This window comes from Kogia breviceps, chromosome 14 (genome assembly GCF_026419965.1).
Source record: "Kogia breviceps isolate mKogBre1 chromosome 14, mKogBre1 haplotype 1, whole genome shotgun sequence".
In the NCBI taxonomy this organism is placed as follows: Eukaryota; Metazoa; Chordata; class Mammalia; order Artiodactyla; family Physeteridae; genus Kogia; species Kogia breviceps.
The window spans coordinates 24,260,976-24,278,784 of record NC_081323.1 but is presented as its reverse complement, the minus strand read 5'-3'; the positions used below and the strand labels follow the sequence as shown (position 1 = coordinate 24,278,784).

Genomic DNA, 17,809 nt, shown 5'->3' with positions numbered 1-17,809 from the left:
TCACAGGCTGTCTTTTTACTGTGCTGATTGTTTCATTTTGCAGAGCAGAAGCTTTTTAGTTTGGTGTAGTCCCTGTTGTCTTTTATGCTTTTGTTGCTTGTGCTTTTGGTGTAATATCCAATAAATCATTGCCAAGACCAATGTCACGAAGCTTTTCCCCTATATTTTCTTCTAGGAGTTTTACAGTATCATGTCTTATGTTTTAGACTTTCATCCATTTTGAGTTGATTTTTGTTTATGGTGTAAGATAAGGATCCAACTTCATTCTTTTGCATGTGGATATTCAGTTTTCCCAGCACCACTTGTTGAAGAGATTATTCTTTCCCCATTGTGTGTTCTTGACAACCTTGTTGAATATTAGTTGTCTGTGTATTTGTGGATTTATTTCTGGGCACTCTATTCTGTTGCATTGCTCTATATGCCTATCTTTATGCCAGTACCATACTGTCTTAATTACTGTAGCTTTGTAATATTTTAAAAATCAGGTAGTGTGATATCTCAGTTTTGTTCTTCTTTCTCAACATTATTTTGGCTATTTGGATCCACTTGAATTTTAGGATTTTTTCTATTTAAAAAATTCCATTGGGATTTTAATAGGGAATTCATTGAATCTGTAGATCACTTTGGGTAGTTTTGGACATTTTAACAATACTTTATCTTTCAATCCATGAGTACAGAATGTCTTTCCGTTTATTTTTATCTTTCATTTCTTTCAGCAATGTTTTGTAGTTTTATCTTCTTTGTTAAGTTTATTCCTAAGTATCTTTTATTTTTGATGTTATTGTGAATGGGATTGTTTTCTTAATTTTTTTTCAGATAGTTAATTGTTAGTGTGTAGGAATGCAGCTAATTTTTCTATGTTAATTTTGTATCTTGCAGGTTTGCTATATTTTAAAAAATTAGTTTTTAACAGTTGAATTTTTATTGGAGTATAGTTGATTTACAATATTGTGTTTTTTGTGTGGAGTCTTTTTTTTGTGGGGGGAGGGGTATCTTAGTTTCCCCACCAGGGATCCAACCCATGTCCACTGCAGTGGAAGTGTGGATTCTTTACCACTGGACTTCCAGGGAGGTCCCTGTGTGGAGCCTTTATTGAGTTTTTTATATATAAGATCATGTCATCTGGGGACAGAGATAATTTTCCTTCTTCCTTTCCAATTTGGGTGCCTTTTATTTTTTTTTCTTACCTTAATTGCTTTTGCTAGGACTTACAGTACTTTGTTGACTAGAAGTGGTAAGAATGGGCATCCTATCTTGTTCCTAGTATTAGAAGAAAAGGTTTCAGTTTTTCACCTTTGAGTGTGATGTTAGCTGTGGCCTTTTCATATGTAGCTTTTATTTTGTTGAGGTAATTTCCTTCTATTCCTAATCTGATAGTTTTTATCATGAAACAGTATTGAATTTGTCAAATGCTCGTCTGCATCAGTTATGATGATCATGTGATTTTTACCCTTAATCTTTTAATGTGGTATAACACATTTATATCTTTCCTTTTTAAAAATATTTTAATTTTACTGGAGTATAGTTGATTTATGATGTTGTGTTAGTTTCAGGTGTACAGCAAAGTGATTCAGTTATACATATATTCTTTCTTTTTTAGATTCTTTTCTCATATAGGTTATCACAGAATACTGAATAGAGTTCCCTGTGCTATACTGTAGGTCCTTGTTGATCACGTTAATTTTCGTATGTTGACCCAGTCTTGCATCCCAGGGATTAATCCCACTTGGTCATGATGTATTAATCCTTTTAATGTGCTGTTGAATTCGGTTTGCTAGTATGAAAACTGAACATTTTGAATGTTATAATGTGGCAACTTTGGAAATCATAGTCTTCCCCCATCTCATGGTTTCTTCTTGCTGCTTCCTGTGGTTGTCATTTGATTGTTTGGTGACTTTTCCAAACTAATTTTTTACAGTCCTGTATTCTGTGTCTTGTGTAGCCAGTGAAGTCTGTTCTGTTAGGTTAGTGGTTTGACAGATAACCTTTTCATTGATTGACTAATAAAACATTGGTTTCTAACATTATATGTTTTATGTGTACAAAATTATATTTTGACTTCTGTATACACTACAACATGCTCACCACCAAGAGTTTAGTTTCCATTTGTCACTGTACAGCTGACTCCCTTTATCCATATCACCCTTCCCCCACTTGCTCTCTGCTAACCACTACTCTCTTCTCTCTGTGTGCTTATTTTTGTTTGGTTTGGTTTGCACCTACACCCCCCCCCCCCATATGAGTGAAATCATACAGTATGTGTCTTTCCCTGTCTGACTTATTTCACTTAGCATAATACCCTCCAGGTCCACCCATGTTGTTGCAAATGGCAAGATTTCCTTTTTTTTTTTTTTTTTAAATTAATTAATTTATTTTTGTCTGCGTTGGGTCTTTGTTGCTGCGTATGGGCTTTCTCTAGTTGCGGTGAGCAGGGGCTACCCTTTGTTGCAGTGCATCGTTTTCTCATTGCAGTGGCTTCTCTTGTTGCGGAGCATGGGCTCTAGGTGTGTGGGCCTCAGTAGTTGTGGCTCACAGACTCTAGAGCACAGGCTCAGTAGTTGTGGTGCATGGGCTTAGTTGCTCTGCGGCATGTGGTATCTTCCCAGACCAGGGCTTGAACCCATGTCCCTTGCATTGGCAGGCAGATTCTCAACCACTGCGCCACCAGGGAAGCCCCAAGATTTCCTTTATTTTTAAAAGAATTTTTTATGGCTGAGTAGTATTCCATTATATATATATTGCATCTTCTTCATCCATGGATAGGCACTTAGCTTGTTTACATATCTTGGCTATTGTATATAGTGCTGGATTGAACATAGGTATGCATATATCTTTTCAAATTAGATGTTTTTGAATTCTTTGGATAAATACCTAGAAATGGAGTAGCTGGATCATATTGTAGTTCTATTCTGAATTTTTGAGAACTCTCCATACTGTTTTCCATAGTGGCTGCAGTAATTTACACTCCTACCAACAGTGTATGAGGATTCCCTTTTCTCTACATCCTCTCCAACACTTGTTATTTCTTGCCTTTTTGATAATAGTTATTCTAATGGTATGAGGTGATAACTCATTTGTGGTTTTGATTTGCATTTCCATAATACTTAGTGATGTTGAACATCTTTTCATGTTCCTGTTTGCTATCTGTATGTCTTTGGAAAAGGGTCTCTTCACCTCCTCTGCCCATTCTTAATTGGGTGGTTTATTTTTTGGTTGTTCTTTATGTATTTTGAATATTAACTCCTTATTGGATATGATTTGCAAATATTTTCTCTGAGTAGGTAGGTTGAATTTTCATTTTGTTGATGATTTCCTTTGCTGTGCAGAAGCTTTTTAGTTTGATGTAGTCCCATTTGTTTATTTTTGGTTTTGTTTGCCTTGCCTGAGGAGACATATCCAGAAAGATATTGCTAAGACTGATGCGTGTTTTCTTCTAGGAGTTTTATGGTTTCAGGTCTTACATTCAAGTCCTTAATCCATTTTGAGTTGACGTTGTGTATAGTGTAAGATAGTGGTCTAGTTTCATTCTTTTGCATGTAACTGTCCAGTTTTCCCAACATCATTTATTGAAGAGACTATACTTTCTCCACTGTATGTTTGTTTTGTAAATTAATTTTCCATATATGTGTGTGTTTATTTCTGAATTCTCAATTCTGTTCCATTGATCGGTGTCACTTTTTCTGCCAATACCATGCTGTTTTGATTACTATAGCTTTGTAATATAATTTGAAATCAGAGTGAATGATACTTCGAGCTTTGGGTTTTTTCCCCCCCCGCTCAGGATTGTTTTGGCTATTTGGGGCCTTTTGTGGCTCCGTACAGATTTTAGGATTTTGTTGTTGTTGTTGTTCTAGTTCTGTGAAAAATGTCATTGGGATTTTGATAGGGATTGCATTGATTCTGTAGATTGCTTTAGGTAATACGGACATTTAAAAATGTTAATTTTTCTAGTCCCTGAGCATGAATACCTTTACATTTTTTTGTGTTGTCTTAAATTTCTTTCAAGAATGTCTTAAAGCTTTCAGTGTACAGGTCTTTCACCTACTTGGTTAAATTTATTCCTAGGTATTCTTTTTGTTGAAATTGTAAATGAGACTTTTGTTAATTGTTTTCTGATGATTCATTGTTAGTGTATAGAACAGACTTGTATATTGATATTTTTACTCTGCAACTTAGTGTATTTGTTTGTTTCTAATAGTTTTTTTGGTGTTTTTTTAAATATATAAAAACATGTTATATTTATTTCTTCTCTGATTTTTATTAAATTGTAGGACACTTAGCTGGTGTTGGAGAATTGCTTGTTGGTGTGGGGAACCTACTCACCGCACTCACTCACATGTGGGAATTGGTGACTGGAACCTTTACACTGTTAAGAGAATGAAAAGAGAAGCCATAGGCTGTGAGAAAATATTTGCAAAACACATAAAGGACTTACATTTAAAATATACAAAGAACTCTTAAAATGCGATAGTAAGAAAACAAATAATAAATGAGCAGAATATCTGAACAGATATCTCACCAAACAGTGTACATAGATGGTAAATAAGCATATGAAAAGAGGCTCAACATCATATGTCATATGGGAATTACAAACTAGGCCAATGGTGAAACGTCATTATACACCTGTTAGACTGGCTAAATTCCAAAAAACTAGCAATACCAAATGCTTGTGAGGATATGAAGCAGTAGAAATTCTACTTCCATCCTAATAGGAATGCAAAATGGTACAGCCACTTTGGAAAACCATTAGGCAGAACTAAAACATAGGTTTACCCTTATCATCCAGTAATTGTAGTCCTGTTTACCCAATTGAGTCGAAAACTTAACATCCACAAGGAACCTGAACATGAATAATTAATAGCAGCTTTATTCATAATTGCCAAAAACTGGAAGCAACTAACATATCCTTCAGTAGGCAAATGTATGTACTGTGGAATAAACACACATGAAATATTACCCAGCAATTTAAAAAAAAAGCTGCCAAGCTCTGAAAAGATATGGAGGAAACTTTAATCATACTGCTGAGTGAAAGAAGCCAGGCTGAGGCTCTAAATTGTGTGATTCCACCTATCTGACATTCTGGAAGAGGCAAAATTATAGAAACAGTAAATAGATAAGTGGTTGCCAGAGGTTCTTAGTGAGGGAAGAGGGATGAGTAGGTGAAGTACAGGGGATTTTTAGGATTGTGAGATTATTCTGTGTGATACTATAATAGTGGATACATGGCAGTTAAGTGTTCGTCAAAATCCATAGGACTGTATAAGGTTCACAAAGAGTGAACCTAAATATAAATTGCGGACATTAGTTAATTAAAGAAAAACAATGTGGAATATTCTAGACACTGATTAGCAAGGCAGACAAGATTGCCTCCCTTTGTGGACCTTATAGTCAGTAAAAAATTTAATCAGAAAAATTTCAGTGGTGTGATAGAAAGTAATAGGATGGCTACATTAGATTGAGTAGTCAGGGAAGACATCTCTGAGTATTTGAGTATTAACTTGAGAACTGAATATAAGATGTTAGCTATTTAAAGGTAAGAGGGAAAAACGTTCCCAGCAGAGGGAATAGTTAGTGTAAAGCCTGTAAGTCTGGAATGACCTTAGTGTGTTTAAGAAATAGAAAGAAATCCATATTTGCAGTGGGTAAGGGGGAGAATGATATGAGAAGTCAAGAGAGTAGGTCATGGATGGAATGAAGTGGGATTTCTGTAAGCCAGGGTGAGGAATTTAGATTCTATTTTAGGTGAGATAGGCAATTATTGGATGTTTAAGCAGAGTAGAGCATGATCTAACTTTCTTGTTTAAAAGAGTACCTTAGTTGCTGTGTGGAGAATGGGTGGTGGGAGGGAGAGGGAGCAGGTGCAGAAGCAGGGAGACCAATTTAGTGACTTGTAGTAATTTGTTGACAGGGAAGGGATGGGTGTTTGTGGCTTGGACTAAGATGGTTAAGAAGAGGAGAAAAATAAGCATATATTTTAAGGTATATATCAGGGTATATTTTGCAGGTAGTATCTTTAGAACTTGGTAATGAGGGAAAGATAATGCCCACAGCTTTGGCTTGTGCAACTGGATGGATGGTGGTGCTATTGAAGCCAGGGAGAGTTTCAATTTAGTCTTTTTTTTGGCTGTGGTGGGTCTTCGTCGCTACGTACGGGCTTGCTGTAGTTGCGTCGATCAGGGGCTACTCTTGGTTGCAATGCACGGGTTCTAGGCGTGTGAGCTTCAGTAGTTGTGGCACACAGCCTCAGTAGTTGTGGCACAGGGGCTTAGTTGCTTCATGGCATGTGGGATCTTCCTGGACCAGGGCCCGAACCCATGTCCTGTGTGTTGGCAGGCAGATTCTTAACCACTGCGCCACCAGGGAAAGTCTCCTCAATTTAGTCATTTTGGTTAAAATGCGGGCAGTTATAAATAATGGTTAGACTTAAGAGTCTGGAGCTCAGGGGAAAAGATGGGACTTGAAGTGTAGATTCTCAATCTACTCTGTCTTGCCTGTGTTTCAAAGTGTACAAGTAGGCTACATGTTTTCTTTTGAAAAACTCAAGCAATACATACAAAACCAAAGTTCCCCATGACCACCTCCTTTAGTACACAGACCCTCTCCCCTTCTCCACAAAGGTAACCACTATAAACAGTTAGGGATGTATACTTTTTCTGCTTTTATTTATAAGTATATTTACCTACAAGAATATATACTTTGTTTTTGTTTGCAAAAAGAACATCACATTATATATATTCTGTAACTTAAAAAATGTTCTTGGAATCATTCCATTTCAGTCATTAGTAAGTTGTTTTGATAGCTGCATAGTATTCTGTGGTATGAATATGTTATTTATTTAACTGGTTGCCAATTGATACTTAGGTTTCTATAGTTTGTCTTTACAAATGGTATTTTTTGTTCTTAGGGATTTAAAATAAGTAATTTTGATTACATAAAACTAATGTGTATCAGTACATACATTATTTTTAAATATTTATTTATTTGGCTGCGTTGGGTCTTAGTTGCACAATCTTCATTGTGGCCTGCGCTATCTTTTATTGTGGAGTGCAGACTGTTCCTTGTGGCATATGGGCTCCTCAAGTTGTGGTGTGCGGGCTCTAGTTGCGGCACATGGGGCTCTCTAGTTGTGGTGTAGGCTCAGTAGTTGTGGCTCTTGGGCTCCCCAATTGTGGCATGCAGGCTATAGAGCTCACAGGCTTAGTTGCCCTGTGGCACGTGGGATCTTAGTTCCCCGACTAGGGATCGAACCCGTGCCCCCTGCATTGGAATCACAATGTCCTAACCACTGGACCACCAGGGAACGGAAGCCTAATTTTGCCTTATTGTTTTGTATATTCCTTGCATGGGACCTGGCAAATAGTGAGTGCTGAGTAAATTTTGCTTGAGCTTAATCTTTGCTTTGACCCGCTCAAAGTATTCTTAAAATTTTTATCAAGTCCCCGGAAGCCTAAGAACAGGTTATTTTAAAAACATATTTAGGGACTTCCTTGGTGGCGCAGTGGTTAAGAATCTGCCTGCCAGTGCAGGGGGCACAGGTTCAAGCCCTGGTCTGGGAAAATGCCACATGCCACAGAGGAACTAATCCTGTGTGCCACAACTACTGAGCCTGTACTCTGGAGCCTGCAAGCCACAACTACTGAAGCCCATGCACCTAGAGCCCATGCTCCGCAACCAGAGTAACCACCACAGTGAGAAGCCCACGCACCGCAATGAAGAGTAGCCCCTGCTCTCCACAACCAGAGAAAGCCTGCGCACAACAACGAAGACCCAATGCAGCCATAAGTAAACAAACAAATAAATAAATTCAAAGAGTATTAATGATAAATAATAAACATTCACAGAGCATTTTTTTCCCCACATATATAATCATTCAGTCTTACAAAAGCCCTGTGAGGTAGAGGTGGTATTATCCCCATTTCTCTGACAGGAAACTGGAACCTAGAGAGGTTATATAACTCAAATAGTTATCATATAGTAAGTGTTGTAGCCAGGAATCAAACTCAAGTGTTCTGACTTTGTTATAAAATCTTTTTTGTATAGGAATCATGCCCTTGCCACAGGGGGATTAACTCTTCCATGATTATGGGCTGAAGAAGATATGTTAGAGGTGTTCATTTAGTATAATTCAGTAGCCACAGGCCCTGTTTTGGGCTTCTGGGTTTCATCAGTGAACAAAGCAAAAAGATCCCCCATTCACATGGAGTTTATATTCTAGCTTAGAGAGTCAAAACCAATAAACATAATTACCAAGTAAATTACTTAGTATGTCAGAAGGTCACATAGTTTATAGGAGAAGAAAATGATCATCATAAGTGGAGCAGACTGTTAATATTGTGAAGAAGACAAGTAGAACGAACGTCTAAAGGCAAGAATGTGCTGACATATTTCAAGAGTAATAGGGAAGTAGGTGCTTGAGTAGGGGAGGAGAGTAGCAGGGAAATAAGATCAGGAAGTAGGGAGCAGTGCAAGCATGTATCATATAGGGTCTTTCAGGATTTAGGCTTTTACTCAGAGTAAAATGGGAAGGTTTTGAAAGCTTTTTAACATTTTAAAAGAATCATCCAGGTTGTGTTAAGAATAGGTACTAAAGCTAGACAAGGGTGAAAAAAGGGAGAGACCTTTTATGTTAATCTAAGAGAGGGGCATAATTTAGGAAAAAGATGGCTGTCAGAGGTGGGTCTGAACAGATTGGTGGTAGAGGTGGTGAGAAATGGCTAGATTCTACATATATTTTGCAAATAGAGACACCAGAATTTGCCAGCAGGTTGGAAAGGAAATATAAAAGAAAGGAGTCAAGGATGCCTCCAAAGTTTTTGGCTTGAGCTGCTGAAAGAATGAAATTGCCATCAACTGAGATAGTTTACAGAGAACATCAGGAGTTCGTTTTGGATTTGTTAAGTTCGGAGTGTCTTTTAGGTACCCAAGTGAAGTTGTTTAGAATTCAGGAGTGAAGTCTGGAATAGAAATAAAAGTTGGGACTTGTTGATATATAGATGATATTTAAAGCCATAACAGTGGATGATATCCTTGAGAAAATGAGTATGGAGAGATGAGAGAAGAGGGAACCAAGAACTGAGCCCTAGGACTTTCCAGTATTACGAGGGTGGAGAGAAGAGAAGGAATCATCAAAGGAGTCTAAGAAGGAACAATCAGTAATGTAGGATATAAACCTAGAGAATATGTCTTGGGAACTAAAAGGAAGAAAAACCATGGAAGAAGGAATGATCAACCATGTCAGATTTTGCTGATAGGTTAATGCAGGATGGATACTAGAGTTGAAAATTATATTTAGCAATGTGAAGGCCACTGGTTATTGTGTGGCTTTCAGTGGGACATGGAAATGGCCTGGCTAGCACTATTTACATATTTTTCACGTGGGAATTTTTGATGTTTATAGTGTTTCCTTGGCCCTGTTCAGGTTTGCCGTCCTGTTGGTGTTATGTCTGACAGTGGATCACAGCTTGGTTCAATGGGTAGCCTAACCATGAAATCACAACTTCAGATAACTGGTAAGTATTAAAAAGATCTACTGCTTTACTTCCCCCCCCCACACACCCCCAAGATAAAAATTTAAAAATCTTAAAATCTTTAGTGGCTGTGACGTATCAGGTTCTGAATGAATGAATGAACATAATGTTTAGATATGTAAAAATTACATTTTGATTTCAGGATATTCTTGGGTATAGTATAGGATTTGGGTTTGTTTGTTTTTTCCATTAAACATGCTTTGGCAATTGCTATTGTTTTTTGTTTTCATTTGGATTTTATTAGCTTTGTTGAGATAATTCACATACCATTCATTTTACCCATTTAGAAGTCAATGATTGTCAGTACATTCTCAGAGTTGTGCAACCAACACCAGTCAATTTTAGAACATTTTCACCACTGCAGAAAGAAACCCCTGCCCCATATTCCCCAACAACCTTCAGCCCTAGCTAACTATTTTTGTCTCTATAGCTTTGCCTACTTTGGACCTCTCATATAAATAGAGTCATAAAATGTGTGGCCTTTGTCTCTGACTTTTTTCACTTATCGTAATAATGTTTTCAAGATTCAACCATGTTGTAGCATGTATTATTATCTAATTTCTTTTTATTGCCAAATACTGTTCCATGTGTGGACATACTTTATCCATTTATCAGTTGATGGATGTTCGGGTTGGTTCCACTTTTTGGCTATTATGAATAATGCTATGAACGTTTGTAAGTTTTTGTGAAGATGTATGTTTTCAGTTTTCTTGAATATATACCTTCTACTTTCTTGAGTAGAATCACTGGGTCATGTAATATCCATGTTTAGCTTTGTGAGGAATTCCAAATTATTTTTCAAAGCATTCACACCACTTTATATTCCCACCAGTCATGTATGAGGGTTACAATTTCGTAAGCATCCTTGCAATGCTTATCTTTTTGATTAGAGACATCCTAATGGATGTGAGCTATCTCATTATGGGTTTGAGTTGCATTTCTCTGATGGTTAAATGATGATGAACATCTTTTCATGTGCTTATTGGCCATTTGTAGATGTTTTTTGGAGAAATGCCTATTAAATTTTTTGGTTGCTATTGTTACTTTCCTAATATCTCTTTCTTTCTTTCTTCCTCTAACCATACTAATCAAGTGTATCACGTTCAGATTAATGTTCTTAAAATACCTCCTGATTTGTTCATTCCTGCTCAGAAACCTTCAGTGCTTCTCCTTGGCTATGGTATTGAATTTCTTTAAAACTGGGCTAAGACCTTTTACAGGCTCCATATGATCTCTTTGTAGGTCTTTATATATCAATAGAAGCTATTTGCACTAGCCAAAGTGAGGCACTGGATTTTCTTCAGACATGTATGTGTCTATCACACAAGGGAACCCTAGTCTCTCTCCCTTTAATTTAATGGCATTTATTGATTATTTTAGTTTTTACTATACCTGGCTTATATCCACTTCTAGGTTATGAATATGAGGTCATAAACTGTATCATTATTGTCCTTCTCAAAACCTAAAAGTGATTGAGTTATATAAAAGTAACACTTTAAGTTGAAAGCATGTTAGAATTTATTCTTGGGAATCCTTTCACTAACTCCAGTCTCTTTCCTTAGCAATGTCTGATTCTCAGTGAAAGATAATAATATTTCTTTGCTAAAGCCAGATTCTAATTGTTTCTCCCCTCCGCATTCTCAAGCTAGTCTGAGTAGCTGATTTACATTGGGCTAGGCTTCTTAAGACTTCTTTTTTGGGGCAGCTTATTGTTAAAACCTTTGATTTAAACAATTTCTGATAGATTATTTCAACTTTTCAGGTTACATAAGTAATATACATGCTTTTTATTTTTAAAAACTGAGTAAAATAGTAAAGTGAGGAGTCCTTATTTGTCATCTAAATCCCCAGATAAATAGGTTTATATTCCTTTTGACTTTTTTTTGCATAAACTGGCTATCTTATTTGCTATCATTACTGTCATAGTAAGAAAAACCTTTAATGCCTAAATGTATTATGTCCTCAAGAAGACATAATTCTTAGCCATTTATAAGCTTTTAATCTGGGGTCTAAAACTCCTGAGAATGTACAAGTATAGGGCAAAAACATTTTAACAAACAAACACCATGAATTATGGATAAAAGCTATTTACATATTTAGCAAAAATATTAGATATGGGACAAATGGAGAACATCAGATAATGAACAATAAAGTGCCAAGTTGACTAGAATCAAGTGTCCTTCATAATTCATTGTTTACTTCTTGATTTTGGTGCTAGAAACCTCAGAACTAAGTTTTTCTGCACAAATCCCCTTAATTGACATTGTATTTTTTTAGTCTGTGTTAATGGATTAGCATAGTGTTTTTTTTTCCTGGTAAGCTCTTCAACATCTTCCAAAATTCAAGGAAGGCATAAATATGCAAGTGTTAAGTATAAATGCCATGGTATATGGTAATGGTGAGAAGAGATAATGACTTTGGTCGGGAAAGAGAGATCAGCATTTGACTAGAGTTACTGTGAAAGGAGGTTTGTGCTTGAAGCATTGCTACTATTTAAAAGTAGAGGACTTCCCTGGTGGCACAGTGGTTAAGAATCTGCCTGCGAATGCAGGGGACACGGGTTCGATCCCTGGTCTGGGAAGATCCCACATGCTGCAGAGCAACTAAGCCTGTTTGCCACAGCTACTGAGCCTGCGCTCTAGAGCCCGCGAGCCACAACTGTTGAGCCTGTATGCCACAACTGCTGAATCCCGTGCTCCTAGAGCCCGTGCTCTGCAACAAGAGAAGCCACTGTAATGAGAAGCCCACACACTGCAATGAAGAGTAGCTCCTGCTCGCCACAACTAGAGAAAACCTGTGCACAGCAACGAAGACCCAACACAGCCATAAATAAATAAATAAATAAAGTTGGTGTAAAAGATTTATAGGGAAATTTAGGGTCAAAAGTTAAAATGTTACTCTGTGGTTCTGCTCAAATTTATTTCTTTAACTCTTTCATACGTACATTACACACTTAAATACATGTATGCATGCATTATTTGTTTACAATGTATGTTTGCTAATTGCTGGCCCTTACCAGATGAGAGCAAGTAGAAAATTTATTTCAGAGAAATGACACGTATTATAAGTTGTAGCAAAACAGTTTTAAAATATTAAATGATAGTACTGTTGATAAATGGATTGTTTGGAGAACTTGACGTGTGTGTGTGTGTGTGTGTGTGTGTGTGTGTGTGTGTGTGTGTATGTTTAAAAATTTATTTTAATTTTGGCTGCGTTGGGTCTTTGTTGCTGTGTGCGAGCTTTCTCTAGTTGTGGCGAGCAGGGGGTACTCTTTGTTGAGGTACGTGGCCTTCTCATTACAGTGGCTTCTCTTGTTGTGGAGCACGGGCTCTAGGCGCGTGGGCTTCAGTAGTTGTGGTGCACGGGTTTAGTTGCTCTGTGGCATGTGGGATCTTCCCAAACCAGGGTGTGAACCTGTGTCCCCTGCATTGGCAGGTGGATTCTTAACCACTGTGCCACCAGGGAAGTCCCAGGTTCCACTGATTTTTACTCTTGCATTTCTTGGATCATTCTTTATTCTTTTTTTTTTTTTTTTTTTTTTTTTTTTTTGTGGTACGCGGGCTTCTCACTGTTGTGGCCTCTCCCGTTGTGGAGCACAGGCTCCGGACGTGCAGGCCCAGCAGCCATGGCTTACGGGCCCAGCCGCTCTGTGGCATGTGGGATCTTCCCGGACCGGGGCACGAACCCGTGTCCCCTGCATTGGCAGGCGGATTCTCAACCACTGCGCCACCAGAGAAGGCCCATTCTTTATCTCCAATTCCATGACCTGGGTCCTTTACTTTGGACATAAGTCTGTTTTCTTACATCCTTCCCTGTCTTTAGCCGTTTCCTGTTTAATTATGTTCTGTGTATAACTTCAGCTATTATACTGAGCTTATCTGTGTTTTGATGCTTGTTGTATGCTAGCATTATACTTACGTGGGCAAAATAAATTCTTTGGTATTTCCTAGAAATTTCTTAGTCTCAGTCCTTACTCAGAACTCATCATTTGAAGAAGAGAAACCATCTTATTTTAGTTATTACAAATTGAAATTAAACATTACTGCACTTCCCCAAATTTACTAGAACACCGTATATTTAGCTCCCAATGCTTAGAGACCAGGAGAATCCTTCATACTTTAAAGTCAAAAGTTTATATCCAGTTCTGCCCAGCCAAGGCATAGTTCTGCTACAGAGGCCTCATGTAGCCTCTCATGACTTCTGACCACAGAGGTAGCACTTGCTTTAACTGGTTTTATCTCTTATCAGTTCATCATACTGCTAATCATACCTGGTCTCAGCACCCCTGTTTGTTTTACCTTTTTCATTATAGCCTCCCGAGTCACAAAATAAATTGGATAAGCTGAGGATTCACTTTTACTTTCTTTATATTTAAGTTGTCAAGATTTTAAGTTTGTATTGGAGAGGTAGGATGAAGAATCAGTCGGGTGAAAATGTTGACCTTCAGAACAGAAGGATCAGAAGAACATTAGTAAATACCATGAAATCATATGCAATAGATTGTGTGTGTGTGTGTGTGTGTGTGTGTGTGTGTGTGTGTAACTAACTATAAAGCAGGGCAACTTGTTTTCTACCATGGCTAATCATTTGGTTCAACAAATGTATTAAACGCCTGTCAGGTTTAAATCACTAAGTGCTATACGAGTTATAAAGACTGGCTATAACCTTGCCATGAAGGGGATTACAGGGTGAGTTAAACAAGTAAGAACTGATAAGGCTCCTACAGAAAGGTGTAGGAGCCTTATATAAATAGGAAAATGCTGTGGGGGCATAGAACAGGAACAGTTTGACTTACTAGGTTTAAAGAACCATCTGGTCAAAGAGAAGGGGGTATTTGTCTCTCAAGAAGTAGGATTTTATTGGGTGAAAGGGAAGAAGGATCATTAGGAGTGGAGTGGGTAGCACATATGAGGCATGAAAGTACTAGGCCCTTGGGAGGGACAGCAAACAGCTAAGAGTGGTTAGACTACCAGGGGCCTGGGTGGAGTTTGGTATAGGAAGAAGCTGTAAACATACAGAGTAAGCAATGTAAAATGCCCCAGAAGGGTTTAAACTTCATTTTGCAGGCATTAGCAAATCATTGAAAACTATTGACATCACATCTGTTCTAGAAAGATAATTCTGGTAGCTGTGAGAGATTGCATTAGGGAAGGGAGAGTAAAAACAGATAGTTGTTAGAGGCCTCTTGGAGTAGCCCAGGTGACAGATGCTATTGACATTTTTCTGATTCCTTTTCTTCCAGTTTATAATTTACAGTTTTTTAATTCCTTTAATTTACTATGGGAACTTAAATTTTAGGAAGTAGTACATTGGTCTATTTTATAATATTAGGACTGTAATGAAAGTTTTATGCAATATAAGCTTTGAGATTTGAACACTTAAATAATTTCTCCTGTCCAGGCTTTGCCGTGACCCTTGGGTAAACTTTTAAATTTTGTTGAGCTTTTTTTTTCAATGTATAAAAATTAGGATGATAATACCTATCTCACAGAATAGTTGTGAGTATCGAAATGACAATCTTTAAGTGCCAGACGTAGTAAACACTAACAGTTGGTTTCCCTGACTCTTTTTATTTTCCCATTTAAAGTTTCCAAAGATGGCTCTAGTGGAGTTGGGTGGGATTACGTGGCAAAATAGCTTTCAAAAGTTTGAATCCTAAAAAGCCACTAAGGGCAGGTCATTTCTTCCCTGTCAGGCCTGCATTGCTCTTTGTTCTAGGTTTAATCAGTCTTAGAGGATCACAAGAGCCCCTGAAATAAAATGAGCTTAGCATGAGTATGTGGGCTGTTTTACCTTTTCTCAGACCAGAAATGTATTAAAAATAGGGATTTTATATTTTTCTTTGGCAATCCTGTGATTATATTAGGCTTTGTATTAAGTGGTAGGGCTTTATAGTACATATTAATCAGAGATAGGTCTGATCCCCACTTGAGTATTTTCTGTTCTGAAAGACATTTTACTTAGTGTTTCTACCTGGATGTCTCATGAGCATCTCAGATTTTTTTATATTCATTATAATATGCTTGATTTCCTGCCCATTCTACCCTCCTCAAACTTGTTCTTTCCCAGATCTTTTCCATCTTATTAAATGATACCACCTTCTATCCAGTTATTCATGCCAGAAACCTGGGAGTTATCCTTGCTTCTTTCCCCTAACTCACTCATGAAATCTAATCCTGTTGGTTCTCCTTAGAAAATGCTTATTCCTCCCCATATCCATGTTTACCATCCTAGTCCATACTACTGTCGTCTCTTAATTAGACGGCTCTAGCAGCCTCTTAAGCATAAAAGGACAAAAGTATTTGATAAACGTCAAGTTGGGAGATTCAGGGCCACCACCTGGGACTGTGCCTGCTAGGGTACCCGGACTGTCTATGTGTTGGTCTGTATATTGAGCTTCTTGGGTAGCTGCTATATAAACTTTTCTAGCAACTCACAAGGGCCCATTAGTCTTGAAGGGCACTGGCATTCTGAATTCTCTGAACTTTGCTGTTGGAGTATATATCCAGGTGGTAGAATATTTCCTTGGCTGTGATCATCTCATTTATAGGGGACCAGTGAGTTGTCTCCTGTGGGAACCAGGGGGTGCTCTACTAGATTTGCATCTACTCTTCGTACCTTCCACACAATGCTTGGACAAGGCTATTTTATGGCAAAAGTGACTAACTAAAGGGTGAAGGCTAAGGATGTAAGAAGCTCTTGCCAAGATAATGAGAGATATATTAGATGCTAAAAATAATCTTAGTTTGTAACTCTCTTCTTTCATTGGCTTGCTAGCATGCTTAGACTAAAATCCAAATTCCTTATCTTGGCTTACAAAGCTAAATGTGATCTTATCTCATTTACCATTTTTCCCTGTTTGCTATACTTTTCCTCAGGTATGCCAAGCTTTCGTACCTCTGTCTGGAATTTTCTCTTCTTCCTACCTTCAGTCTTCACATGGATAGCTCCTTGTCATTTAGATGGTTGCTTAAAAGTACTTCCTTAGAAGACTTCTTTACTGCCAAGTCATACTGTGCCACATTAGGCTGTTTTTCATCACAAGGACTTATCTCTAATTGTAAACTGCTCTGTCCACATTTTAGAGCAATATCTGATAACATGGTAGGCATTCAAATATTTGTTTACCAAGTTTGTCAGTGTACTTTTTAAATTGACCTCAAGATTTCTGGGACTGTTGATACTGACAGTTGGTGTGTGGGGGGGGTCTACTGATGGGAATTTGGGTGGATGGTGTGGGGAAGTCCTATATTTTTTAATATGATGGGAAGAAATACAAAGGTTATATGTGAATAAAATTTGTGAATATTTTAGAGCAAACTGCTTCTCTGAGTAAAAATAATAATGCTGTGTTTAACCTTTATGAAATTAAATCGATTTGAAGGATGAACTAACATCTTGAATATTGAAATATTTTCTCTTTTATTTTACTTAGTAATTTCAGCAAAACTTAAAGAAAATAAAAAGAATTGGTTTGGGCCAAGTCCTTATGTGGAAGTCACAGTAGATGGACAGTCAAAGAAGACAGAAAAATGCAACAATACGAACAGTCCCAAATGGAAGCAACCTCTTACAGTGTAGGTTTGAAAGTATTTTCTATGGTATATTTTGTTTAGTAGGTGAGCAGAAATGCAGCTTTAAAAAACTTTCTCACTTTTCCTTTGTTCCTCCTCTCTTTTTTTCCCCCTCTTTTTCCCCTGTTCTTAGGACTCCTCCTTCTAGTCTCCTTTCTTTTTAATTATTTGTTTTCCCAGTCTCTCCTTTTCATTGCATTGTTGCCACTGAACGGTAGCTGGGATATCCCAGGATCACGGGCCTAGAAAGATTAGCAGCTCTTTCCTTAATTTAGGTTTGAAATAGAGGGCTATGAGTAGCTCACTTCATTTTTTTAATTTAACTTTTAAAAATAGTTTTGTGTTTTTTAAAATTATATGCCTACACAGGGGTTTTTTTCCTTTAAAAATTATGCTATACATTTTATACTTAACATACATAACATCCTTTTTTGCTGAGTACGTTCGGGTCTAATATCCCTTATATAGCTACATAATATTCTTTAATATGGATAGACTATGATTAATTTTACTAGTTCCCTATTGATCGGTTGGTTTCTAATGTGCTATTAGACAGTGTTACAATATACATCCCTGTGCATATGTCTATATGTTTGTGGGTTTTTTGTTTGTTTGTTTGCTTTTTTGCGGTATGCGGGCCTCTCACTGTTGTGGCCTCTCCCGTTGGGGAGCACAGGCTCTGGATGCGCAGGCTCAGCGGCCATGGCT

General features: G+C 37.5%; 1 protein-coding gene across 4 annotated transcripts in view; it reads left to right on the top strand.

Moving 5' to 3' along the window:
* ITCH (itchy E3 ubiquitin protein ligase) overlaps positions 1-17,809 on the top strand; it is a 120,285-nt gene that overhangs the window by 34,462 nt on the left and 68,014 nt on the right. For 3 of the 4 annotated variants that reach the window (XM_059039029.2, XM_059039031.2, XM_067012184.1), the window contains 2 exons: positions 9,419-9,509; positions 16,963-17,104. In XM_059039029.2, coding sequence (XP_058895012.1) covers positions 9,440-9,509; positions 16,963-17,104 — 212 coding nt within the window. In that variant the 5' untranslated portion in view covers positions 9,419-9,439. Of the gene's footprint in view, positions 1-1,600; positions 1,658-9,418; positions 9,510-16,962; positions 17,105-17,809 lie in introns of all 4 variants that reach the window. The other variant, XM_059039030.2, reaches the window with a different exon arrangement.